Below are 27,680 nucleotides of genomic sequence, written 5' to 3'. Positions count from 1 at the left end.
TGCTTTCCCACTCTCTCTGTTCACCTGTATCACCACTGCCTAAATCCTTCCTCTCACTCATCTCATCCAAAGTATTATCATTGGACCTTTTATATGGCATAAAGAATCTAAAGAATGAGGTAGAGAAGAAATAATATGGATGGATGCATTAAGTATGAAAGATAGGGATAAGCTTCCAAGCTATCAGTGACAAGAGAAAAATATAACAATATAAAGAATAAATGTGACTCAGAGATAGAAATGTATCTACGAAAGCAGCAGGTCATAGATAGCAACATCATATAAAAGTCTTTCAATAAAATAATTCCTCTCTGCACCTCCAACAATGATGCATTCAGTGCCAAGCTGCAGTATGCGCCATATCAGCTGCAGTATGCGCCACATCAGCTGCAGTATGCGCCACATCAGCTGCAGTATGCGCCACATCAGCTGCAGTATGCGCCACATCAGCTGCAGTATGCGCCACATCAGCTGCAGTATGCGCCACATCAGCTGCAGTATGCTCCACATCAGCTGCAGTATGCGCCACATCAGCTGCAGTATGCGCCACATCAGCTGCAGTATGCTCCACATCAGCTGCAGTGTGCTCCACATCAGCTGCAGTATGCGCCACATCAGCTGCAGTATGCGCCACATCAGCTGCAGTATGCTCCACATCAGCTGCAGTATGCGCCACATCAGCTGCAGTATGCGCCACATCAGCTGCAGTATGCTCCACATCAGCTGCAGTGTGCTCCACATCAGCTGCAGTATGCGCCACATCAGCTGCAGTATGCGCCACATCAGCTGCAGTATGCTCCACATCAGCTGCAGTATGCGCCACATCAGCTGCAGTATGCGCTACATTTTACATTCCAACAATTATTTTTTGTCATAACTGACCGAATGATTCATCAATAAATCTGGATGGAATACGTGGCATAGGGCCAGCCAGACATCTGGGAGTCCATTTCAAGCAGAAATACATTTCTCCTGTGTCATAAAATTGGCTTCGGCTTTTTACAGCTCCTATCCAGATACCGTAGCAAGCTCAACACCTATTTCTTTCACTGTACATTACTCTACTATTTCAATATCTCTTTTGTCCAAGGTTGAATACATTCAACTGCAAATAGATATTTAATTTGTCTATCTGCGTGTATAGTAAATTACTTACCTACCCTGTCATTCAAATTGCCAGGCAGGCTATAAGCCCTTCTATCTGCTGCCTGTATCCTCCCCCTGCTGACTTGAGGGCTTCATCGATATCTCCTACCCAGAAAGTCAATTCAACTGACTAAAAACCTTGTGATTTGTAATTAAAGAGCCTTGAGGAGGGGCAGAGGTAGAGAGAGGGGAGAGTGAGACATATCTTACAGCAGAAACAGACACACATGGCTACCTTAAATTAGAAACCAATTACAGACCACAAATGGGGGAAAAGTTAGATTTGATTAGGAGGAGGGGGGAGGTAAAAAGTAGAGGAGTGAAGAAGGCAGGTAACGAGGGAATTAGATTTGATTGGGAGGAGGGGGAGGTAAAAAGTAGAGGAGTGAAGAAGGCAGGTAAAGAGGGAATTAGATTTGATTAGGAGGAGGGGGAGGTAAAAAGTAGAGGAGTGAAGAAGGCAGGTAAAGAGGGAATTAGATTTGATTAGGAGGAGGGGGAGGTCAAAAGTAGAGGAGTGAAGAAGGCAGGTAAAGAGGGAATTAGATTTGATTAGGAGGAGGGGGAGGTAAAAAGTAGAGGAGTGAAGAAGGCAGGTAAAGAGGGAATTAGATTTGATTAGGAGGAGGGGGAGGTAAAAAGTAGAGGAGTGAAGAAGGCAGGTAACGAGGGAATTAGATTTGATTAGGAGGAGGGGGAGGTAAAAAGTAGAGGAGTGAAGAAGGCAGGTAAAGAGGGAATTAGATTTGATTAGGAGGAGGGGGAGGTAAAAAGTAGAGGAGTGAAGAAGGCAGGTAAAGAGGGAATTAGATTTTGACTGAAAGTGTTAAAATGGTTATACACTCTTAGAAAAAAGGGTTATTTGGTTTTCCCCATTGGGTTCTGCTTCTTTCAGTGAGGAAGAACCAAATTAGTTCCAAGTAGAAACCTTTTTGGTTCCAGGTAGAGCGATTTAGAGTTCCATGTAGAGCACTCTACGGAAAAGGTTCTACTGTATATGAAACCCAAATGGTTCTACCTGGAACCAAAATGGTTCTTCAAAGGGCTTGCATTATGGGGTCAGCCAAAGAACCGTTTTAGGTTCTAGATAGCACCTTTTTTCTAAGAGTGTACATGAGGGGGGTTTTAGGCGTCTTAAGAACGGCCCTGCTATAAGATTCCAATCAAAAAGTAGATATTTTGTGGTCCAATACAGTGATGAAGCAGTGGCAGACGTTGCGTAACTTTTGGTATTTGTTTGTGAGAGAGGATGTTCTCTTTAGTCAACCATGACAACATGTTCCCATGCATCAGAAAATGTCAGTACAAGCACTCACATTTTCGGCTCATTATTTCCTTCAGTAGTTTCTTCCCTCTTTCCATCCATTTTCCTTTCATAAATCTCTGCACTTCCGAATGCAGCATATATCACATATAAGCCTTGCTGCTTCTGACTGCAGTCCCCCAAACCATCCATTCCATGCCTCTGCGCTGCTCAGCAATAACCCCCATGCGTGACCTCATGCCCAGCCAACCCATGTCACTCATGTCACTCACTTTCTGGGCCTCAGGCCTCCTGCGTGCATGTGGCTCTGGACCGTCTGCCAGCGCCCAGCCTTGCTGCCAGGGCCCAGCCCCGTCACTATGCTTCTCACGCTGTCACTGCGACTGGGACCTGCCCCGCTCCCACACCCAGCCCCGCCTCCATCCCCCTTCTCCACCCCACTGAGAGACAGGGGGCACCAGATAGACAGACAGACACAGACATAAAGGAGAGAGAGACAGATGGAGGAGAGAGAGGTGGATAGTAACAGTAGAATCAGTGAGGAAGAACAACCCGGAAAGTGAACCACACAGCAGAATAGCATTAGGAAGTGTTGTTACCAATCCAGCTACAGGTTTCCAATACAGGTTTCCAATACAGAGGAGTAGCAGCCAGCCAGCAAGTCAGTAGGCTGTGCTGCTGCTGGGTTAGCAGGAGGGAGATGGGCTGAGATTCACTGTGTATTCTGTCTGTCTGCCTGCCTGCCTGTTCGTCCGTCTGTCCATCTGTCTGTCTGAACCAGATGGGAAGAGTGACAGAGTGGTGTGTGTTTGGGTGCAGTGGGACTGAGACAGACAGATGCTGGCTGTGTTTTGAGTACCTGTCAGTTAGACTGACTGGCCATTCTGCAGCTGTACTTTATATTGCACATTAAATATACATGACCAAATGGATTATTCTATCAAGGACTTCATGGTGTTTGCAATAAAACTGAGGGGGTCATGATCATTGAATTATGTAGGCTATCTATGGCCTATTTACATTTTAAAAGAAACAGTTGATCTACTTTGTTATGTACAGTAGGAACTACAACGTTAAATGAAACAGATAGGCTTGATTGAAAGATTATGGTGTGTGTAATGACATTGTTGGAGTGAGTGGCTCGAAAGTCTCTAGTAAGACATTGTAGTGTATAGCAGTTAATCAGCACAGTGAATCTGTTGAGTACACACTTCATTCCTCTCCCGCGTAACCCAGAGCAGCACAAGCAGCCGTAACCTAGACAACGTCACAGAGACAACAGCAGACAGACCAGACACAGTTTCACTACAGTGTCACTACACTCAGTGGAGACACACAGACACAGTCAGACAGCTTCTGGCCGAGAGGGATAACACTTTAGACAGAGGATATGTGCGTCCAGCCTGCAACAGTTCTACAGTGAGCATGGGGTAGGGGTAGGGATGGAGTTGACCATTTAGGGAGATATAAGGTAAGTTATATGTAGCTTATGCACAGGGCTTCCCATCCCTTTTGCTCAAGACCTCGTAACATGACGGTGAAAAGGGCAAACATTTGACTGGATCTCAAAAAGGGATCAATGGATCCTAGCAGGTTCACTGTATCACAGCCCATGAACTCTAAAGACAATACACCCATTGAGAATAAACCCCCCTTTATCCTTTCTCTGGTAAGCTATAAAATTAAATTAAAAACGACTTTCTCCGTGCAGGAAAAACATCAATGACATTAGAGCCTTTAATGATTAATGTACTGTACTGTACAGCTATAGAGTAACTGGTGTGTCCAGAGGGCTCAGGTGGTCTGACTAAGGAGAGGCAGCCTTATAGCACCTGTTGGTGGAGGTGGTGGTGGCACAAAACCACGAGGCACAACGAGAGTGAGGAGAGGTGATTAGGGAACGACACAGGACTCCTATAGAATGTGACAAAAAAACAACAACAGCAAAAACTAGGAGCAAAAGCCCAAAACAACGGTCAACCCTCGATGACAGAGCTGAGGGGACGGTTTAAACCGAGGGCAATGGGTTTACGGTTAATACCTTAAGATTAGGGGATGGTTGGTTAGTTGGTTGGTTGGTTTCAGTGGAAAGGTGGATATTGGGCTGTGTGAGTGGGATCTATAAAGGGTTTCTGCTCAGATGGTCTGAGGGTTGTCCGTCTCCATGGCAGCACTCCATGGGCTGGAGGTGAAGGGTTAGAGGTTAAGGGTTAGTGATGCTGGCAGGGCTGTAGGGAATAGGGGGCATTTCAAATGTTGGTTGGTATATAGGTAAATGTTGGTATATTGGTAAATGTTGGTATATAGGTAAATGTTTCGTCTATGTCCGGCAGAGAGAAATGCATGCAAGTGGACTAGGGTGGCATGTTCCTATGTAGACAATGTACTGTGTCTTTGGATGCATATTTTGTCTGAAATGTTTGTCTGTTTCAGACTGAGGGTGTTGAGGGTCAGACTGAGTCAGGGTGTTGTGGAGGGTTGGGGGTACGGAGGCACAGAACTCATTGTGAGAGGCTTGGCTCCCCCGCTTCATTACAGCCCTGCACAGAGAGAGGGGTCCCTTACCAGCCGCGACCGAGACTCACTTGGGCGTGAGGCGAGGGTCTCCATACGGGGCATAGGGGGACATGTTTAAGAGGAATTCCTTGGGCGGATAGGAGCTCCATCTCTGCTGCACGTTGCTGCTGTCATTGTTATTCCAAAAGTCCCTGTCTAGATCACTGCGGCCAGAGAGAGAGACAGGTAAGAGCAGTACAGCCAATCACAGTGGAGTAGGAGGGAGGAGTTTCAGGGATAGTAAGAAAGATAGGTCAGAGCAGCAGAGCCAATCACAGTGGAGCAAAGTGAAGGATGTTTCTTGGAGAGAGACAGGATAGGGAAACAACCTTAGTTTAATAGATGAATGAGAGAAATGTCAATCCAGGCAATAGAGATACACCTCTAATATTTGTAGAAAATATATGGAAAATACATTAGGGGTAGGGGGTCCTGTACAGCGCCGGACTACCACATTAGGGGTAGGGCCCTGGGGCACCGACCTCCGGGGGCCCCCATTTCTTAAATCAGCTAACTTACTATATTTCAACACATTTTTCCATGGTGCAGAAAACCTTTACCTTCTCCCACAGGATCACTGTACCCACCCACACCTCCCACCACAGGACAGTTGCACCGACCCACAGGTACCAGGAGCACCTTGAAGGCATAGAGAGCATTTCGGGGTTGGATGAATATTCATTTGGAATAGTCTGCGCAGGGTAAGATAAGATCTGTGGATAAAATTAAAATGGATATTTTGATATTTAGGATTTCTAGAAGAGAGAATTACAGACCAGTTCATTTCAGTGATTGAAGGTCTCTTCTATTGTAGGTCGATTGGCAGGGGCTTCTAAAATCCTTTTAAGAAATGCAAGTATAGATCAAAAAACAGTCCCCTGGGTTTAGGCCAGTTCTCAAAAATGTTGCAGAGGGGGTGAGTTGGTGGTGTTTCGCCCCAGGGACATCATATGCTCGCATGGCAGAGTGAAGTTGCAAATAAAAGAAGAAGGATTTGCCCTGTAAATTAAATGTAATTTCTGATAGCGGGTCTGCTAAGAATGGGTCGATGGTCGGCGAGGGCCATGGGTAATACATCTATATCAAGAACTTTGTTGTACAGGTCCTTTGAAGTGAATATAAAGTCCACGAGATAAATTTTTTAAATTTCCATAGGAGGGATTCATAATTCGACATTAAATTGTCAACTGTCACCTCATTTGCCCATTTCCGCAGTGCCACAGAGGTCAGATGCTGGTCTCCCCCCTCTCTGCCCAGATCTGTCTAGCCTGTACTCCCAAACTGCATTAAAATCGCCACCAATAACTGGTCAGAAGTCAGCAAAATCTAGTGCCAGAGTACAGAATTCCCCCCCCCCCCCCCCCCCCCCCCAATTTAACAAAAAGAAATTGGGTTGGGGGCCCCCTGGAGGTCGAGGGCCTAGGGGCACGTGCCCTGTGTGCCTGTTCGGTAATCTGGCCCTGGTACTGCATTTATCAAAGTAATTCCATTTTAATGTTCATAATATAGTTTCAGAGGAAAACATGTATGTCTTTGAAAAGAAAGTAGGAAAACAAGTGAATTAAGGAAGGTAAAATTTGTATCGGCCTAAAGGGGATGGGGTTTGGGAAATGCATATTGTCTATTCTGTGAGCTGATACAGCATCCAGACTCATGGACAAATTAATAGATTATACCTCTCTCTGTACAAGAGATTAGATAACAGTGAAAGAGTAAAAAATGTATTCAACATCAATCACAGAGTAATATACAGTATGTTATAAGTCAAAGTGAAACAACAAAGGTTGGTTACACAGATAAAACATATTTTGGAAAAAGGGAGAGAGACAGAAAGAGAGAAATGAAACAGGGAGGAGAGTGATGAAAGGGAGAATGGGAGAACAGATGGTATGGTGACAGAGGAGGGAGAGGACTGCTGGATTAGCTGGAGACAGAGACCACCGTCCGTCAGGTCTTGGGCTGCGCAGCTGCAACTATGAAGCAGGAATGTTAACAACAAACAGTAGAATATATCATCAAGACATTGCTGCAGGTAACGTGGACATCAAATACTATTTTTTTATTGGGATTGGGCTATAGTTATAAATGTACTATGATACGCATAATATTAGGTATAGTGCTTGTTTAAGTGATTCTGACTATTTTACTTTACAAGGCATTGAGATAAAGGGTACCTTAGTGCAATCCAAGTAGAACATTGGTTTTAGGTTTCAAGTGCAAATTTCAACTGAAACTCAGCCAAGGTAATAACCTTCAGGCTGTAAAATAAAGTAACACTGCTGTTGGACAGTAAACTAGTAGCTTATCAGGGGTGGGTTAAATGTGGAAGACACATTTCAGTAGAATCCATTCAGTTGGACAGTAAACTAGTGGCTTATCAGGGGTGGGTTAAATGTGGAAGACACATTTCAGTAGAATCCATTCAGTTGGACAGTAAACTAGTAGCTTATCAGGGGTGGGTTAAATGTGGAAGACACATTTCAGTAGAATCCATTCAGTTGGACAGTAAACTAGTGGCTTATCAGGGGTGGGTTAAACGTGGAAGACACATTTCAGTAGAATCCATTCAGTTGGACAGTAAACTAGTGGCTTATCAAGGGTGGGTTAAATGTGGAAGACACATTTCAGTAGAATCCATTCAGTTGGACAGTAAACTAGTGGCTTATCAGGGGTGGGTTAAATGTGGAAGACACATTTCAGTAGAATACATTCAGTTGGACAACTGACTAGGTCCCCCCTTTCCTTTGTCAGGAAGACATTATTACCATCCCATTGAGTGTTCAGGGACACATCATGTAGTTCCTCATTTTACTGGACTTTAACATGCTCTTTATCTGAAGCCTGTCAAATGAAGTATGCTATAATTTATGCCTCTTGTTTTCACAGGAAGGACTGTAAAGGAGTTGTCAAGATACGCTTATTTAACAACCACAACTCCCCTTTTCATTGCTAAATATGTTCCTTCACCCTCCATATCTCAGCAGGTTTCAGTGTTGTTGCCTTTTATTTAAGCACACCCAGGTATTTCCCTTTTATCCTCTTGACAGTCCCAGTTAGCTGTGCTGTAGTGAATCTCTCAAAGCTCAGCCAGTAACCCCCCCCCCCCCCCCCCCCACACACACACACACACCACCCAACACCTACTTGATGGCTTTGTTTTCCCCTCGGCCACGAATCTGAACTGAATCTGGGGTGCTGGCTGCCTCCACCCCAGGCTTGTTCCTCTTCCCCTGGAGAGAGAGAGGGGGGGGGGGGAGAGAGAGAGAGAGAGAGAGAGAGAGAGAGAGAGACAGAGAGAGAGAGACAGAGAGAGACAGAAAGACAGAGATTGAGACAGAGAGAGAAAGAGACAGAGAGAGACAGAGAGAGACAGAAAGACAGAGATTGAGACAGAGAGAGAGAGAGACAGAGAAGGAGATAAATCATTTCCTTCGTGTCCATTGCCTTGTGTCTTTCTGTGAGCTGTCTTGATGGCTGTTTACATCTGAAAACACTTTACCAGCGGATCCTTCATTACAGAGCCTTTAGCATGCCATCAGGTGCCAAAAATATGCTAAATGATCCCAGGCAACACTTTGGATGCGAGCCAGCACATGTGCATGCTCCGCCCACCTGAGGATCTATTTCCTGTGTTTGAGGGGTGAAGAATCCACTTGTCACTTAAATTTAGCTGGATTGATTGCTTTCATTTTACTCATGCGACTCTTTCATACTCTTGCTAGTGCCTGTCATTTTTTCCCCATTAATGTTACAACTGTGGAAATGTTTGTAATGACCTGTCAAACACACCACAGAAATGGGCTCAATGGAATACAGTTGATCCATTGCATCTAAAAGAACGCTTGCTTAGTCGGGGATTTAACGCATCGTCTAGACACTTACATCACAAGAGAACAAAGAGACCTCTATTTTGATGGGTGTTCATTTTTTGTGGAAGTGAAATGTTTACAAATAAAATAAAAGCAACTTCATAAAATGAACTCTGATTATAGTGATATTATGTCTGATGTCGCAAACAATGTAAAGGAAACGTCCTCTCCCTGTCAACTGAGTGTATTTTCAGCAAACTTAACATGTGTAAATATTTGTATGAACATAACAAGATTCAACAACTAAGACATAGACTGAACAAATTCCACAGAAATGTGACTAACAGAAATTGAATAATGTGTCCCTGAACAATGGGGGGGGATCGAACAGATCCTAGACGTGCTCAATGGGATTGAGATCCGGGCTCTTTGCTGGCCATGGCAGAACACTGACATTCCTGTCTTGCAGGAAATCATGCACAGAACGAGCAGTATGGCTGTTGGCATTGTCATACCGTAGGGTCAAGTCAGGATGAGCCTGCAGGAAGGGTACCACATGAGGGAGGAGGATGTCTTCCCTGTAACGCACAGCGTTGAGATTGCCTGCACTGACTACAATCTCAGTCTGATGATGCTGTGACACACTGCCCCAGACCATGATGGACCCTCAATCTCCAAATCGATCCCGCTCCAGAGTACAGACCTCAGTGTAACGCTCATTCCTGCAACGATAAACACGAACCTGACCATCACCCCTGGTGAGACAAAACCGAGACTCGTCAGTGAAGAGCACTTTTTGCCAGTCCTGTCTGGTCCAGCGACGGTGGGTTTGTGCCCATTTGTGATGTTTGGTGTTTGATGTTTGGTGAGGACCTGCCTTACAACAGGCCTACAAGCCCTCAGTCCAGCCTCTCTCAGCCTATTGCGGACAGTTTGAGCACTGATGGAGGGATTGTGCATTCCTGGTGTAACTCGGGCAGTTGTTGTTGCCATCCTGTACCTGTCCCGCTGGTGTGATGTTTAGATGTACCGATCCTGTGCAGGCGTTGTTACATGTGGTCTGCCACTGCGAGGACGATCAGCTGTCCGTCCTGTCTCCCTGTAGCACTGTCTTAGGCGTCTCACAGTACAGACATTGCAATTAATTGTGCTGGCCACATCTGCAGTCCTCATGCCTCCTTGCAGCATGCCTAAGGCACGTTCACGCAGATGAGTAGGGACCCTGGGCATCTTTCTTGTGGTGTTTTTCAGAGTCAGTAGAAAGGCCTCTTTAGTGTCCTAAGTTTTCATAACTGTGACCTTAATTGCCTACCGTCCGTAAGCTGTTAGTGACTTAACGACCGTTCCACAGGTGCATGTTCATTAATTGTTTATGGTTCATTGAACAAGCATGGGAAACAGTGTTTAAACCCTTTACAATGAAGATTTGTGAAGTTATTTGGATTTTTACAAATTATCTTTGAAAGACAGAGTCCTGAAAAACGGACGTTTCTTTTTTTGCTGAGTTTATGTGTAGATACAGTTGAAGTCGGAAGTTTAGGTTGGAGTCATTAAAAAATATTTTTCAACCACTCCACAAATTTCTTGTTAACAAACTATAGCTTTGGCAAGTCGGTTAGGACATCTACTTTGTGCATGACACAAGTAATTTTTCCATTTTTTTTTTTTACAGACAGATTATTTAACTTATAATTCACTTTATCACAACTCCAGTAGGTCAGATGTTTACATTCACTAAGTTGACTGTGCCTTTAAACAGCTTGGAAAATTCCAGAAAATTATGTCATGGCTTTAGAAGCTTCTGATAGGCAAATTTACATAATTTGAGTCAATTGGAGGTGTACCCGTGGATGTATATCAAGGCCTATCAAGTCTAGTTCATCCTTGGGAGCAATTTCCAAACACCTGAAGATATGTTCATATTTACAAACAATAGTACGCAAGTATAAACACCATGGGACCACGCAGTCGTCAAACCGCTAAGGAAAGAGACGCGTTCTGTCTCCTAGAGATGAACATACTTTGGTGCAAAAAGTGCAAATCAATCCCAGGACAACAGCAAAGGAACTTGTGATGATGCTGGAGGAAACAGGTACAAAGTATCTATATCCACAGTAAAACCAGTCCTATATCGACATAATATGAAAGGCCGCTCAGCAAGGAAGAAGCCACTGCTCAAAAACCTCCATAAAAAAGCCAGACTACGGTTTGCAACTATACATGGGGACAAAGATCGTACATTTTGGAAAAATATCCTCTGATCTGATGAAACAAAAATATAACTGTTTTCCCGTTATAACCATCGTTATGTTTGGAGGAAATAGGGGGAGGCTTGCAAGCCAAAGAACACCATCCTAACCGTGAAGCACGGGGGTGGCAGCATCATGTTGTGGGGGTGCTTTGCTGCAGGAGGGACTGGTGCATTTCACAAAATAGATGGCATCATAAGGTGGGAAAATGATGTGGATACATTGAAGCAACATCTCAAGACATCAGTCAGGAAGTTAAAGCTTGGTCGCAAATGGGTCTTCCAAATCAACAATGACCCCAAGCATACTTCCAACATCGTAGCAAAATGGCTTAAGGACAGTAAAGTCAAGGTATTGTCAAGTAAAGTCAAGGTACAAAGCCCTGACCTCAATTCTATAGAAAATGTGTGGGCAGACCTGAAAAAGCGTGTGCGAGCAAGGAGGCCTACAAACCTGACTCAGTTACACCAGCTCTGTCAACTTATTGTGAGAAGCTTGTGAAAGGCTACCCAAAACGTTTGCCCCAAGTTAAACAATTTAAAGGCAATGCTACCAAATACTAATTGAGTGTATGTAAACTTCTGACCTACTGGGAATGCGATGAAAGAAATCATTCTCTCTACTATTATTCTGACATTTCACATTCTTTTTTTTCAATTCAAAGTTTTATTCAGTTTTCTTTTTTTTCAATCAACCAACAAAAGACATTCCGCATTCACAGATGTGACAGATGTAAAAAATATATAAATAAAAAATTATTATAATATATTTAAAAATAATAATAATAATAGTAATAAAAAATATTTAAAAAAAAATATATATATATAAAGCTTGCAGCAGCACTATCAAGGTTCTTATTAGCTATTTCTAGCCTTCGCTGAGACGATGAGCAAATCATTCGTTTTTAGATTTTACAGCACCAGATACAACATGTATCTGCTCATTTCCCTAATCACCCCATTCACTCTGTCCAATTTGAAATATAGTTGAGTAGTGGAGACCAGAGTCTATCAAACTTGGGCTGTCTCTTGCGGAGGTCATAAGTGAGCTTTTCAAGAGGGAGAAAGTCAACAATCTGGTCAATTCCCATTTTAAATGTAGGAGGGGTATTAGAGGCTCACAATAGAAGAATACATTTCTTAGCAAAGTATGTAATAGTCATGAGCAAATTTTCTCTGTCAGGATCAAGAACAGAGTCCTGCTGGGCATTAAGAAGATAGATACACGGGGTCATATCAAACTGTACATCTAGTATTTTCTGTGCAGCAGTATGTATAGATTGCCTAAATCTGGCAATCTCTCAAACAGTTCCAAAATACATGCATATAGGTTCCACTTTCAGAGGTACATCTTTTACAGTTAGGAGAGATGTCAATTTTCATTCTATGGAGTCTCAAAGGAGTGTAATAAAATGTGTACAAAAATATGTAATTAGATTCTTTCATTTTTACATTCGTAGAGGAGCAGTATATCCTGTCGCAAACCTCTGCCCATAACTCATCACTGATAGTCAGACCAAGGTCCTTTTCCCAGATTATTTTCAAAGGAGTAAAGAAGGAGCCTCATTTCTCAGAAAGGAGTCTATAGATATAAGATATTTAGCCTTTAATGGATTGTGCTGTGACAAGGGGTTCAACTTCATTCAACTGAGTTCTAAACCTCCTCTTGGAAGTACATGAGGAAATTACATGTCTAATTTAGAATTTTAAAAATGGGATCTTGGCACATAGAATTCACTGCAGAGCTCTTGAAAGGATTTAAGTGTAGTGGTTTTCTGATTAAATAGGTCTGAAAAGGTCCTGATTCCTAGAGTATGCCAAAGATTAAAGTTTGCATCCTTCAGGACTTTTGGCAAGTCTGGGTTGCCTACTATGGGCGAGTGTGAACATATTTGGGAGGAAATGCCCAGCTATTTCTTACAGGCCCTCCACGCTAGTAGGGTGCTGTAAATCACAAAGGTTTTGGCTATGTTGCCCACTTAACTAAAGTTATTGATGAATATAATTGAGCTTAGTGGCAATGAACCACAGGATTGGGCTTCTATCTGAATCCACATTGACTCTTGTCTGTTTGTGATCCATGTTAGCATGTTGCGGATTTGGGCAGAGGGAGAGAAGGGCAAGACCACCCTTAGATTGAGGTTTCGATAGAGTGGAGAACTTGATCCTAGGTTTTTGATTGCCCCATATAAATTTGGTGATGCTTTGGTTAGTTGTTTTGAAAAAGGAAACTGGGAGATAGCATGGGAGCATCTGAAATAAATAGTTCAGTCTAGGGAGGATGTTCATACAGATGACATTAATTCTTCCTACTATGCTAATTGGGAGGGAGATCCAGGTTTGGAGATCGTTCTTGATTCGATCGAGGAGTGGAAGATAGTTTTCCTTGAAAAGGCTATTCAGATCTGGTGTTATGAAGATCCCGAGGTATTGAAACCCCTGTGTCTTCCATAGGAATGGACATAGTGTCTTCATAGAGCTGGTGAGTGTAAGATTGAGAGGGCAGACAGTGGATTTGTTCAAATTGATCCTATAACCTGAAAACTTGCCATACTGAGCAATTGTGTCTAAAATGGGAGGGATTTCTCTGGATTGGATATGTAGAGCAAGACATCAACCGCGTAAAGCGAAATCTTGTGCTGTAGGCCGCCTGCAGAAACACCCGTAATACTTGGATTGCTCCTTATCAACTCTGCCAGTGGCTCCGTCCCAAACAAGTAGAGCAGGAGGGACAGCGAGCACCCTTGTCTTGTGCCCCGTCCCAAAGGGAATCTGTCAGAATTCAGTCCGTTAGTAGTCATCATGGCATTTGGATGAGAGTATAGTGATTTGATCCATTTAATAAAGTTTGGGCCCATTGTCTAGGGTTGGGTTAAGGGTACAATTAAAATCTCAGGCCACCACGCCAAAGGAAACACAATGCTCATTGAACAGGGTTATCATTTTTGACATGAAAGCAGGAGTATCTGTGTTGGGGGCGTATATGTTTAAGATAGTAATTGGTTGTCCATACAGTGACCCAGTTATCAAAATAAATCTCTCCCCCAGATCAGATATGTTTTTGTCAATTATGAATGGAACATTCTTATGGATAAGTATGGCTGTACCTCCACTGTTTGATTTGAAAGATGAGAAATACACCTGTCCCACCCAAGCTCTGTGGAGTTTGGCATGTTCAGCATCACAGAGGTGTGTCTCTTGTAATAGCGCGATGTCTGCTTTTTCCTTTTTTAGAGCACATAGTATCTTTTTCCGTTTTATTGCATGACCTAGACCATGGCAGTTCCATGTCAATAGATTTAAGGTGCTAGTCATCGTCCTCGAACAGTAATCGAACTTTAGTGCAAGTCATCTCTGGGTAAAAGTGGATAATAGTTACAGCTGCGTTCACATAAAAGGAAAAGAATAATCTCTGAACACCCCAGCCGAGTTCCCAAACAACTCGACATATCCCGTTGGATCTATTACCCCCCTGCTCAGTCTCAATTCTGTGTTAAAAAAAATAAAAGTTAGCAACGCAGTTAGCAACGCACAACGTCTCCCCCTCCCCACCAAAGAAATGCCTCATCCTCTCCTCTCCGCCCCGCATTGAGTGTGTGACAACGTAGACCCCGTCCAGACTACATTAAAAGAGGGAGAAAATAAAATCAATATCCCAGCCTACATATACCTCCCCGAAGGGACATAGGGAACCACAAGTAATAATAGCAACGGGAAAAAAGGGAAATAAAAGTAGGCTGAAATGTTAGTAGGCCGAGGTTAGGCTATAGAGCCTATCCCTCTCAGCTAAAGGAAAATAAATATAGATTAGACGGCTATAATAACATTTAGCGGGGCGGGTGGGTCTTTGGATATCGGCTATATGTTGTCTTACCTCCTTTAGTAATAACAGTAATCGTATTTAGTCATTGGTCGATTTCACATTGACCAGGATTGTCTTTCAAAAAACGTTTTGCCTCTTCGGGAGTTTTGAAGTGTCGCAAGGCTCCTTGGTGAAGAATCCTGAGCTCGTTTGGGTATTTGAATCCCTTGAAGTTGCCTCGGTCAATGGAGTATTTCTTCACCTCGTCAAACTCTCGGTGCTTTCGGCGTATTCCAGCTGACAGGTCCTGGTGTAAAGTGAGTTTGGCATTTCCCACTGTGATGGTGTTGTTTTTCGTCGACTGTAGGACTCGTTCCTTGTCGGTGAATCTCAGGAAATGTATGGTGATTGGGCGCGGTGGTTGTCTGGCTGCTGGTGGGGGCCTCAGTGCTCGGTGAGCTCTCACAAGTTCTATGGGCCTGTCGGTGGACAGGTGGAGCCACTCAGGAAGTTTGTCTTGCAGGTAGCGGACCAGTGGCATGTTTCCCTCTTCTTTTTCGCCCAGATTTAATATATATGTATTTCCCTTCGCCCCCTGTTTTCCAGGTCCTCTTTTTTCTCTTCCAGATGCTCTATTTTCCTTTTAGCATATGCTATTGTTTCCATGGCGTCTGTCAATAAGTTTTCCATGGATAGGATTCGACCCTCTGCCTCATCCAGGTGCATCCATCTTGTTGTTGATGTCAGGCAAAGCATTTTCCAGGATTGTCACCTTGCCCCCTATCACACTGAGCTGAGAGTTAATGGCATCTAATTTAATGTTGAGTTCTGTACATTGGGATCTCAACTCAGAAAGGACGTCTTCGACAGAGTGTGGGGTTGGCATTCGTTGTGCCTCGGGGGGGGAACGGGTCCTCTTGCTCCTGGCTAATGGTGCTAGATTCTTCTGAAGCTAGCTGCTTCTTGGAGGCTTTTTACGTCGCTAATGCTCGAGTCCGGGTAAAAATGTCACCTGTAATGTCGCCTTTTGTAGCCGCCATGACTTTTTGACTAAAGCTAAAGGAGTTTAAACTTGAAGTGGAGGTAAGATTAGGAATTGGAAACAACTTGTGCGGAGCTCTTAGTTCATGCGGCCATCTTGTTCAAGGGTCACGTGATCCCCCCCCATTTCACATTCTTAAAATAAGGTGGTGATCCTAACTGACCCAAAACAGGGAATTTTTACTAGGATTAAATATCAGGAATTGTGAAAAACTGAGTTTAAATGTATTTGGCTAAGGTGTATGTAAACTTCCAGCTTCAACTGTAGGTGTAATCTGGAGCCAAGCGTGTTGATTTTTAATCCAAGGGTATCCTGCTATTGACATACTTGTTGAATTATGGAACAGAACATGACAGCAACAAGTAATTAATGAACCATCTCTGCAGCACTCCACTAATCAGGCCTTTATGGTAGAGTGGCCAAACGGAAGCCACTCCTCAATAAAAGGCACGTGACAGCCCACTTAGAGTTTGCCAAAAGGCACCTAAAGGACTCAGACCATAAGAAACAAGATTCTCTGTTCTTATGAAACCAAGACTGAACTCTTTGGCCTGAATGCCAAGCATCACGTCAGGAGGAAACCTGGCACAATCCCTACGGTGAAGCATGGTGGTGGCAGCATCATGCTGTGGGGATGGTTTTCAGTGGCAGGGACTGGGAGTCTAGTCAGGATCAAGGAAAATATGAATGGAGCAAAGTACAGAGAAAATCTGCTCCATAGCGCTCAGGACCTCAGACTGGGGCGAAGTTTCACCTTCCAACAGGACAACAACCCTAAACACACAGCCAAAACAACACAGGAGTGGCTTCGGGACAAGTCTCTGAATGTCCTTGAGTGGCCCAGCCAGAGCCCAGACTTGAACCTGATCGAACATCTCTGGAAAGACCTGAAAATTGCTGTGCAGTGACGCTTCCCATCCAACGTGACAGAGCTTGAAAGGATCTGCAGAGAAGAATGGGAGAAACTCCCCGAATACAGGTGTGCCAAGCTTGTAGCGTCATACCAAAGAAAACCTGAGGCAGTAATCGCTGCCAAAGACACTTCAACAAAGTACTAAGTAAAGGGTCTGAATACTTATGTAAATGTGATATTTTTTGCTTTGTCATTATGGGGTATTGTGTGTAGATTGATAAGGGAAAAAAACAATTTAATCAATTTTAGAATAAGGCTGTAACGTAACAAAATGTTGAAAAGGTCAAGGGGTCTGAATACTTTCTGAATGCACTGTATGAGTGCATAAAAAAGGAAATTGTACAATAAATTGAATACCTGAATTCCCACCAGAATCCCTGAACTGCATTCATTAGTTGTCTGTGCCAGTAAAATGTTTTATGTGCTATAATTCAGTTAATATCTGATGGGACTTTCTTCAGTTAATATCTGATGGGACTTTCTTCAGTTAATATCTGATGGGACTTTCTTCAGTTAATATCTGATGGGACTTTCTTCAGTTAATATCTGATGGGACTTTCTTCAGTTAATATCTGATGGATTTTAAACATTACATTTTTTTAGTATCTTCATCTATTGTCCAACTGTTGCATTTATTAGAATTGTTTTTAAACCCTTTTAACAATTTTGATGACCGTTGCTACATACAGCCAGCTCTCAGGATCTACATGTGAATCCAAACCCTCTCCACAGCAATAATCCATACATCTGTTAACCATACAGAATGAACGGATGAGAGCATCAAGCATCAGACACAGTGGGGATTAGACACGTCCACACACATACAACACTCCCAACACACATACAACACTACACACTCAGAAACAGTACACGCCCAAACATACATAAAACAGAGGTGTTAAAATAGATCCAGAATTCCCAACAGTCAGTGGAATTATAATGAAACATTTTGAGATTAATCTGAAGACTGCAACTATATGATAAACCTTGGAACTCAGGACTGCAGCTATATGATAAACCTTGGAACTCAGGACCTCAGCTATATGATAAACCTTGGAACTCAGGACTGCAACTATATGATAAACCTTGGAACTCAGGACTGCAACTATACGATAAACCTTGGAACTCAGGACGGCAGCTATTAAATACATACTATTATAATGACTTGTGTTTCAGATCATATAATTGATATGGTTTGACTCAAACTGTTATAGTTTCATATCGAAAAAATACTCAAGCTGAGTTTCTAAACTAAACCAAACCTAATATTTACAATGTGATCCTTGTATAATTCAAATAATGATGGATTTTCCTTTCATTTCAGTTCCTTTCCAAACATATACATCACATGTAGTAGAGGAAACCTTAACCCTGTAAAGAAAGGTTTTCAAAAGGCAGTTTGGTGCAGGAAAGGGTTTTACTATAGACTTACTGTCACATTCTCTGTCACAAATTACATGGCCTGTTTGTTATAAACACTTATCAATAGAGGGCAGATCTCTGGAAATGACCTAACCCCACTGCCCACCCATCCACCAACACACAGTCATTCACTCACACAGTTGTTTTAGGGACTCAGAAAAAGGCTAGATTTCAAACAGTCAAGAATATGCTATCAAGTCCAGCTCATCTATCATTTAACACTATCATAAAATGTTCAGGAGGCTAGAGAGTAGGGGAAGGAGAGAGAAAACACTGAAGACAGGGAGTGGGACATGAGAGAGAGAGGGAGAGGGAAGAGAAGGGAAAGAAGATGGAGAGAAAGGCAGAGGCAATGTATGATTGAGTGGGAGAGAGAGAGAGAGAGAGTGACAGAATGAGGGGAGTTGAAACAGAATAAAGTGAGATGGAGAGAGGAGAGACATCAGAGGATATGGGAGAGAGTGGGGGAGGATGGGGGAGAGAATAGAGGAAAGGATGGGGAGAGGAGAGGATAAGGGAATGGAGAAGAGGGTGGGGGAGAAGAGGTGGGCATCATGGATGTCTCCCCGCTAAGAACAGTGTAATGCTGCAGCCCTGTGAAGGATCTGTCCTCAGCCCTCAGTCCCGCTGTCATTATATCTGTCACAGCACAACACACATAATGGCTGCCAACACCACTCCTATCTCCCTTCTCCCTTCTCCCTTCTCCTCCCCTCTTCCCATCCTCTATCCAACTCTTTCTTCCCCTCCTCATCTCCTCCCTCCCCACTTCCTGCTTCCTCCCACTCCTTCTCTCCTCCTTCCACTTCTCTGCTCCCCCCTCCCCCCCATCCTCTCCTCCTTCCCTCCTCCTTCCTGCCATAATCGACCCATGAGACCTGTTTCTGACTTCTTCATCTTCCCTCACCCATATGCTGGGCTGATATACTGCACCTCTACACAGGGCTGCATCTATCAACTACCATGGGCTAAATATCACAGTATTTATCACAGTATTTATCTAATTGTGTCTATCTCTGTGTACTTCCTCATAAACACAATGGTCTCAGAGCCGCATAGGTATGTCACAATGGGACGCCGGACTATCGTGTCTCTCAGCATCTGTAGACTCTGAATTACGGTTACGAAACACTTGTAAAGAGGGAGACATATGGTATTTGCAAAGACAGACAAAGAGTGTGAGGGTAAATAGAGAAATAGAAAGGGCGAGGACAAGAGAAATGGACAGTGAGGGTTGAGTAGTTTTACTGTGTGTGTGTCTGTGTATTTGACAGGGTATGATATGATTAATCTTTGAAGACCAGACTGAAAGTCCTCAATCTACACAGGGTGTGACAGACTGGTAAAATATCATAGATGTGCAGCAATACAAATGTGCGTAATACCAGTTACTAATATGACATATTATTTACATGCTTTAAGCATGCTTATTCAATCTCCATCTCACTTCAGAACCGTTCTCAGCTGAATTCAGTCCTCTGCATGTTTTACCCACCTATGTGCTGTCCTCACTCCACAAATGCTCCTAGACAGAGCGAGAGAGAGAGAGAGAGAGAGAGAGAGAGAGAGAGAGAGAGAGAGAGAGAGAGAGAGAGAGAGAGAGAGAGAGAGAGAGAGAGATAGAGAGAGAGAGAGAGAGAGAGCGAGCGAGAGAGAGAGAGAGAGAGAAAGGCCAAGATAGGGACAGAGAGATAACTAGAAAGAGACAGAGAAAGAGACAGAGAAAGAAAAGCGAAGAGAGGACAGACAGAGGAGGGGGACAACGATGGAGAGAGGGAGGGAGGGAGCAAAAGCAGGGGAGAGTATTTCCAGATGAAACATATGGGCAGAATCACAGTTGCTCAGGCAGCAGCCAATAGCTCAGAGTGATGTGGACATTAGCATATGAATCATTAGCATGGGACCGGGAGCCGGCGACAAGCAGGCACACGCACTGCTCAGAGCACAAAGCCATGTTTACATAACCTAATGGAGAATTCTGTTCATGTTCACCATCATGGCCACACAACATCTCCCCATACCATTCCCCTTGCACACTACCAAGAGCCCACACACAAAGTTATGGAATCAGAAGGATACTCCAGAAAATAGAACACAACCAGAAAGCACTGCAACTTTTATCCAAGGAGTTTTTTATGGCAGAAAAAAGTAATTTGGAGTTATGCGGTCTAGCATATAAACTAAAGCTGGCAAGAGACTGACATTTTATTTAACTTTGCAAGGTAGTTAAGAACAAATTCTTATTTACAATGACTGCCTACCCTGGCCAAACCCAGACGACGCTGGGCCAATTGTGGGCCACCCAATCACAGCCGGATGTGATACAGCCTGGATTCGTACCAGGGACTGTAGTGACACCTCTTTTTATTTTATTTAACTAGGCAAGTCAGTTAAGAACAAATTCTTACTTAAAATGACAACCTAGGAACAGTGGGTTAACTGCCTTGTTCAGGGGCAGAATGACAGAGTTTTACCTTGTCAGCTCTGGGATTCAATCTAGCAACCTTTCAGTTACTAGTCCAACGCTCTAACCACTAGGCTACCTGCCACTGAGATGCAGTGCTTTAGAATGCTGCGCAACTCGGGAGCCCAAAATATGAACTCAAAAGTGTGATTCTGCCATTGACTAACTGCTAGACACAAAATTCAATGTGCTCATGTTCTATCCTCAGTGTCTGCATTTTAGTGTCCTGGAATGTGTGCATTACAGTTTTGCTTATGTTAATGTGGTGAATGTAGCCTACAGTTTATGCACACATATGTTGCAATACACTGAGACCAGATGTACGGGTGGGGGAGGTGAGAGAATGAAAGAATGAGAGGAGGGGAAATCATTCTTTACTTAATATAATATGATATACTCAATGATATAGAATGGTGAAATGATTCAATCAAATAGACTATCTTTTCATTCTGAATGTCTGATCCATGAACCATCTTTCTGCTTTCCTCTAATTGCCAAACGGCAGGAACAGGCAGCAAATAGCTCATTATTAATTGCAGCTAATTACCTGGGTGTCCAACTGTACCATTTTAATGGCATGGGGTTAGGAGAAGGGCACGGACATAGTGCATTGTCATGGAGAGAGGGGGGGGGAGAGAGAGAGAGAGAGAGAGAGAGAGAGAGAGAGGGGGGGGGGAGAGAGAGATATGGAGAGCGAAAGATGGAGAGAATTGATGAAACTTTTACAGCGCTTTTCATTACAGACATAATCTCAAAGCATGTCTTTGCATGTCTCCGTCTCTCACATGTCTCAGTCTCTCACAGTCTTCCTCTTGTGCAATATGTAACACCTACAGCCTAACACCTCTCTCTCTCTCACTATGCTGCAGTTCTATTATGAGGATGTGGGGCATGTCTGTGCAAATGTGTGTGTATACAGTTCTGGGGTTCAACCCTACCAGGTAGCTAACCTTACCAGGCAGCTAACCCTACCAGGCAGCTAACCCTACCAGGCAGCTAACCTTACCAGGTAACTAACCTTACCAGGCAGCTAACCTTACCAGGTAGCTAACCTTACCAGGCAGCTAACCCTACCAGGAAGCTAACCCTACCAGGAAGCTAACCCTACCAGGCAGCTAACCCTACCAGGCAGCTAAACCTACCAGGCAGCTAACCTTACCAGGCAGCTAACCTTACCAGGTAGCCAACCTTACCAGGCAGCTAACCCTACCAGGCAGCTAACCTTACCAGGCAGCTAACCCTACCAGGCAGCTAAACCTACCAGGCAGCTAACCCTACCAGGCAGCTAACCCTACCAGGCAGCTAACCTTACCCGGCAGCTAAACCTACCAGGCAGCTAACCCTACCAGGCAGCTAACCTTACCAGGCAGCTAACCCTATCAGGCAGCTAACCCTACCAGGCAGCTAACCCTACCAGGCAGCTAACCCTACCAGGCAGCTAACCCTACCAGGCAGCTAACTCAGGATAAATCCCTACTAGCTCTGGGGAATATTATGGGTCAGTGCTGGGGTGTGTAATTTGACCTGAACATGTGTATATTGACCTCTCGGCCAGGTCATCATTTCCGAAGCTAACTGACCAACCTAGTTGATTAAAAGTTGTACAACTAAATAAGAGTCATGGAAGAGTGGATGGAAGCCTGCTGTACTGTGTTGTTCTGGGAAGGACAATGTGTCCTAAAACCAAATAATAGGATATAATGTCATAGGTAAATGTTAGTGGTCCACTCACCAGTTTGCGTTGACACCAGGTGCAGACTCCACACAGAGCTACGAGCCACACGGCACACACCGCCAGCCCCAGAGATACCAGGAACACACTGATAGATAGAGACCCTGCAGAGAGACAGAGGGGGGGGGGGGGGGGGGGGGGAGAGAGAGAGGTTGTGAGGTCTGGGGTCCGCTCACCAACCAAGACTTCACAAAATGGGACAAACACCAAATTGAGACTCTGCATGCAGAATTCTGCAAAAATATCCTCCGTGTACAAACGTAGAACACCAAATAATGCATGCAGAGCAGAATTAGGCCGATACCCACTAATTATCAAAATCCAGAAAAGAGCTGTTAAATTCTACAACCACCTAAAAGGAAGTGATTCCCAAACCTTCCATAACAAAGCCATCACCTACAGAGAGATGAACCTGGAGAAGAGTCCCCTAAGCAAGCTGGTCCTGGGGCTCTGTTCACAAACACAAATACACCCCACAGAGCCCCAGGACAGCAGCACAATTAGACCCAACCAAATCATGAGAAAACAAAAAGATAATTACTTGACACATTGGGAAAGAATTAACAAAAAACAGAGCAAACTAGAATGCTATTTGGCCCTAAACAGAGAGTACACAGTGGCAGAATACCTGTCCACTGTGACTGACCCAAACTTAAGGAAAGCTTTGACTATGTACAGACTTAGTGAGCATAGCCTTGCTATTGAGAAAGGCCGCCGTAGACAGACCTGGCTCTCAAGAGATGACAGGCTATGTGCACACGGCCCACAAAATGAGGTGGAAACTGAGCTGCACTTCCTAACCTCCTGCCCAACGTATGACCATATTAGAGATACATATTTCCCTCAGATTACACAGATCCACAAAGAATTTGAAAACAAATCCAATTTTGATCAACTCCCATATCTACTGGGTGAAATTCCACAGTGTGCCATCACAGCAGCTAGATTTGTGACCTGTTGCCACAAGAAAAGGGCAACCAGTGAAGAACAAACACCATTGTAAATACAACCTATATTTATGCCTATTTATTTTCCCTTGTGTACTTTAACTATTTGTACATTGTTACAACACTGTATATATATATATATATATATATATATATATATATATATATATATATATATATAATATGACATTTGTAATGTCTTTATTGTTTTGAAACTTCTGTATGTGTAATGTTTACTGTTAATTTTTATTGTTTATTTCACTTTTGTATAATATCTACCTCACTTGCTTTGGCAATGTTAACACATGTTTCCCATGCCAATAAAGCCCCTTGAATTGAATTGAGAGAGAGAGAGAGATGGGGAGAGAGAGGGGGACAGAGGGTGGAGGGGAGAGAGAGGAAGAGAGATAGCGAGGGAGAGGAAGAGAGATAGAGGTCACTGTTAAATGCAAGTCAATCATGAGATGGGAAGGAGAAGGAGAGAAAGGGCAAGACCAAGAGCAAATGTTGTTGAAAGAATATCTATACATATCCCTTTGGCAATATGTTGGTAAAATCTAATAAACACATGCAGGAAAAATACACAAATGAGGCATAGGAGAAGTAAGTGTGGGAGGAGAGGGAAGTGTGAGCCTGTAATGTGCTTTTTTAATATGCTCTCTTCCACTCAATCATCACTAACCTGCAGACAGAGCAATATATCAAGAGAAAAAGGGAAAGAGACAGGAAAAGAGGGCAAGTGTACCGGTATAAATATCATGTCTACTTTCCCCATCTGTGTCAGTATCTACAGCTGGTGAATGAATACAGAGTTGCTGAAACGAAGGAAAAGAAAAACAATGGTCATTAAGAGGGTTCAATTACAAGTCTTGTAATCTGCAGCTTCCTTCCTCTTTGGTGTCTCATTGTACATGATCAGTACTGCAGCTTTTCCTCTTGTCTTTTGTTCATCTTTCAAGAAGTCAAGACCAAACTTGAGAGATGAAACCTCTTTCACGCACACATTTCTGGTAAAAAAAGAACTACATCACTGCATCTTGAATGCTATTCATCTAGCCCACCTCCTCTGCCAAGACAATTCAAAAGGCAAAGACGTGTTGGCAAACAACATTGTGCATAAACAATGGACTTCAATTCCACCTCATCCTCCCATTCTTTCTGTTACATTCTCCCTTTCTCTGTCCCTCTGCCTACACAATTCCTCTGCTTTCTCATCCCTTCCTCTCTCCATCCCTCTCTCCGCCCCTCTCTCCATCTCTCTCTCCATCCCTCCCTATAAAACTCCAGGTCTTGTAAGTTGTTCATGGCAGAGAACAGAAGGAGTAGCTTGGTAAAAACATCCACATATCACTCTTCTCTCACACTTTCTTTCATTTCCTGTCATCCTTCCTCTATTTCCACATGAGGCCTCCTACCTTTCTCCATTCTTTCTTGCTCTCCTTTTGCTCAGTATGTTGTTCAATTTATTTTCCAACTATCTATTGTGAGAAAAATAATACAGTGAGTAGCCTTTGTAGAACACATCCATCAAAGGAAGCAATCAGTTGACATTATGTTTTCAACAGAACCTGAGCAATGACAATGATACTGTAACTATCCATTACTGGTCATCTCACTCAGACAGCAATTCAACATGTCATAATGCTTCTGATAAGTGGCCATAATGGCAGGTGTTTCATGGAGCTCTCATCTTTTCAGTATTTTTTTAAAGGGATGAAATGGATGACCCTGAGGTCATATACAGTATGCTGCTGTAATGTTTAAAAAAAAGTAGATCTGTGTATAGATGGCATTTTTAATTGCAGAGTATTTTTTTCTTCTTCTCTTACCTTCGTCATTGCTGTGGATTAGACTGCAGTGTATACGTTTCAGTGAAATGGTCAAAAACAGTTCCTAGCCTATTTAGTCCACTGTTGAGCTACATAATGGCTGAAGATCATTGTTTGGTTTAAGGTAGGCTAACTTATGAACAAAGACCAATGTTGCTAGTTGGTGTGGCTGAATAATAAAAACAATCTATTAGCGCCGAACAGCCAATGGAGGTTAAACAAACAGCTGTGATTCAGCACAATGGACAGCGGCAGAATCGGAATTCACGCGAACAGTGTGGGCAGAGACAGAATCCGGACAGTGTGGACAGTGACAGAATCGGAATTCACCCTGGCAGTGTGGACTGCAAACATTTTTTACAGTTGTAGTGGAGCTACCCATTCCATTACGACAATCCCTGAAGATAAATGGGGGATAGCCTATAGGCTTATACCAGGAAGAAATAGAGACACAGCATTCTCTCGCATAACCAATAATAACCAAAAACTAGAAAGATAACACACTAACATGATTTAACAATAAATATTTAATGACCTGGCCTGGCACAAAAGCGCTGATAAGTACAGCATACATAATAACCAGGAGGAGAAATGAGCCGAGGTAGCTAGCTTCCTGACTGTAAGGTTGCTGTAAGGTTGCTACACAGAGCAATTACTACTGTGAGCTGGCCCACCCTAATATTGAAACTCATCTTGATCTCCCAGAGGCACATCCATTAGATGCTTCTGATAGGGCAGAGAATTGCATCCTGGTCATTAGCTCGGTGAGTTCCTGTAATGATTAAACAGCAGCTTTAATATGTCTACCAGTCCAGCCGTGCTGCTGTAAAAGAGCCTGGGAAGAGATACAGTGCCTTGCAAAAGTATTCATCCCCCTTCGCGTTTTTACTATTTTGTTGCATTACAACATGTAATTTAAATGGATTTTTATTTGGATTTCATGATATGGACATAAAAATAGAAAATAGTCCAGCACTAAGCAAGCGGCACCATGAAGACTAAGGAGCTCTCCAAACAGAGTACAGATCAGGGTTGGGTTATAAAAAAATATCAGAAACTTTGAACATCCCATGGAGCATGGAAAGAAATGGAAAGAAAATGGCACCACAACAAACCTGCCAAGCCTCCCACCAAAACTCATGGACCAGGCAAGGAGGGCATTAATCAGAGAGGCAAGAAAGAGACCAAAGATAACCCTCAAGGAGCTGCAAAGCTCCACAGCGGAGATTGGAGTATCTGTCCATAGGACCACTTTAAGCCGTACACTCCACAGAGCTGGGCTTTACGGAAGAGTAGAAAAAAGCCTTTGCTTAAAGAAAAAAATAAGCAAACACATTTGGTGTTCACCAAAAGACATGTGGGAGACTCCCCAAACTTATGGAAGAAGGTACTCTGGTCAGATGAGACTAAAATGTTGCTTTTTGCCATCAAGGAAAATGCTATGTCTGGCGCAAACCCAACACCTCTCATTACCCCGAGAACAGCATCCCCACAGTGAAGCATGGTGGTGGTAGCATCATGCTGTGGGGATGTTTTTCCACCGGCAGAGACTGTGAAACTGGTCAGAATTTAAGGAATGATGGATGGTGCTAAATTCTTGAGGGAAACCTGTTTCAGTCTTCCAGAGATTTGAGGCTGGGATGGAGGTTCACCTTCCAGCAGGACAATGACCCTAAGCATACTGCTAAAGCAACACTTGAGTGGTTTAAGGGGAAACATTTAAATGTCTTGGAATGGCCTAGTCAAAGCCCAGATCTCAATCCAATTGAGAATCTGTGGTATGACTTAAATATTGCTGTACACCAGCAGAACCCATCCAATTTGAAGGAGCTGGAGCAGTTTTGCCTTGAAGAATGGGCAAAAATCCCAGTGGCTAGATGTGCCAAGCTTATAGAGACAAACCCCAAGAGACTTGTAGCTGTAATTGCTGCAAAAGGTGGCTCTACAAAGTATTGACTTTGGGGGGGGGGGTGAATAGTTATGCATGCTCAAGTTTTCTGTTTACTTGTCTTACTTCTTGTTTGTTTCACAATAACAAATATTTTGCATCCTAAAAGTGTTAGGCATGTTGTGTAAATCAAATGATACAAACCCTCAAAAAGGAAAAATGCCAAGGGGTGAATAGTTTCACAAGCCACTGTAGATGGATACAGCTGTGCTGCATTTAGCTGAGGAAAAAGGGTGGAAAATAGCAGCGAGCCTAACAGAAGGTGGTGGTAGTGTAAACAAGGGGTTGAATCAGACTGTTGTATTACAGCTGTGGTGTGTATGGTCGTTGGGCAGGGATGGGTGCATCAGGTAGGGATGCTTTCAAAAGGATTGCGACAGCTTCCTAATACTTTTACGGTCCAAATAATTCACATGGAGACTATGAATCACTAAAAGATAATGAGTTCTGCCCCAGTAAGGCAATTTATTACAGAGTACAACACAAAGACAGCTCTGGCAAAAACAATATGGTCACATGGATGGCCCTTCTCACTGACTCTCTCCCCAGGAGTGGCCC

General features: G+C 43.3%; 1 protein-coding gene across 11 annotated transcripts in view; it reads right to left on the bottom strand.

The window, feature by feature from the left end:
- Nucleotides 1-27,680, bottom strand: part of LOC109881438 (synaptotagmin-7) — a 107,036-nt gene that overhangs the window by 32,080 nt on the left and 47,276 nt on the right. For 10 of the 11 annotated variants that reach the window (XM_031831098.1, XM_031831092.1, XM_031831091.1 and 7 more), the window contains exons 2-5: nucleotides 22,399-22,502; nucleotides 8,111-8,196; nucleotides 4,996-5,130; nucleotides 2,683-2,850 (exon numbers count right to left, since the gene is read on the bottom strand). In XM_031831098.1, the coding sequence (XP_031686958.1) occupies nucleotides 2,683-2,850; nucleotides 4,996-5,130; nucleotides 8,111-8,196; nucleotides 22,399-22,502 (493 nt within the window). The remainder of the gene's footprint in view (nucleotides 1-2,682; nucleotides 2,851-4,995; nucleotides 5,131-8,110; nucleotides 8,197-22,398; nucleotides 22,503-27,680) is intronic. The other variant, XM_031831099.1, reaches the window with a different exon arrangement.

This window comes from Oncorhynchus kisutch, linkage group LG8, assembly GCF_002021735.2.
Source record: "Oncorhynchus kisutch isolate 150728-3 linkage group LG8, Okis_V2, whole genome shotgun sequence".
In the NCBI taxonomy this organism is placed as follows: domain Eukaryota; kingdom Metazoa; phylum Chordata; class Actinopteri; order Salmoniformes; family Salmonidae; genus Oncorhynchus; species Oncorhynchus kisutch.
The sequence above is the reverse complement of the archived record's forward strand: the minus strand, read 5'-3'. Positions and strand labels throughout refer to the sequence as shown.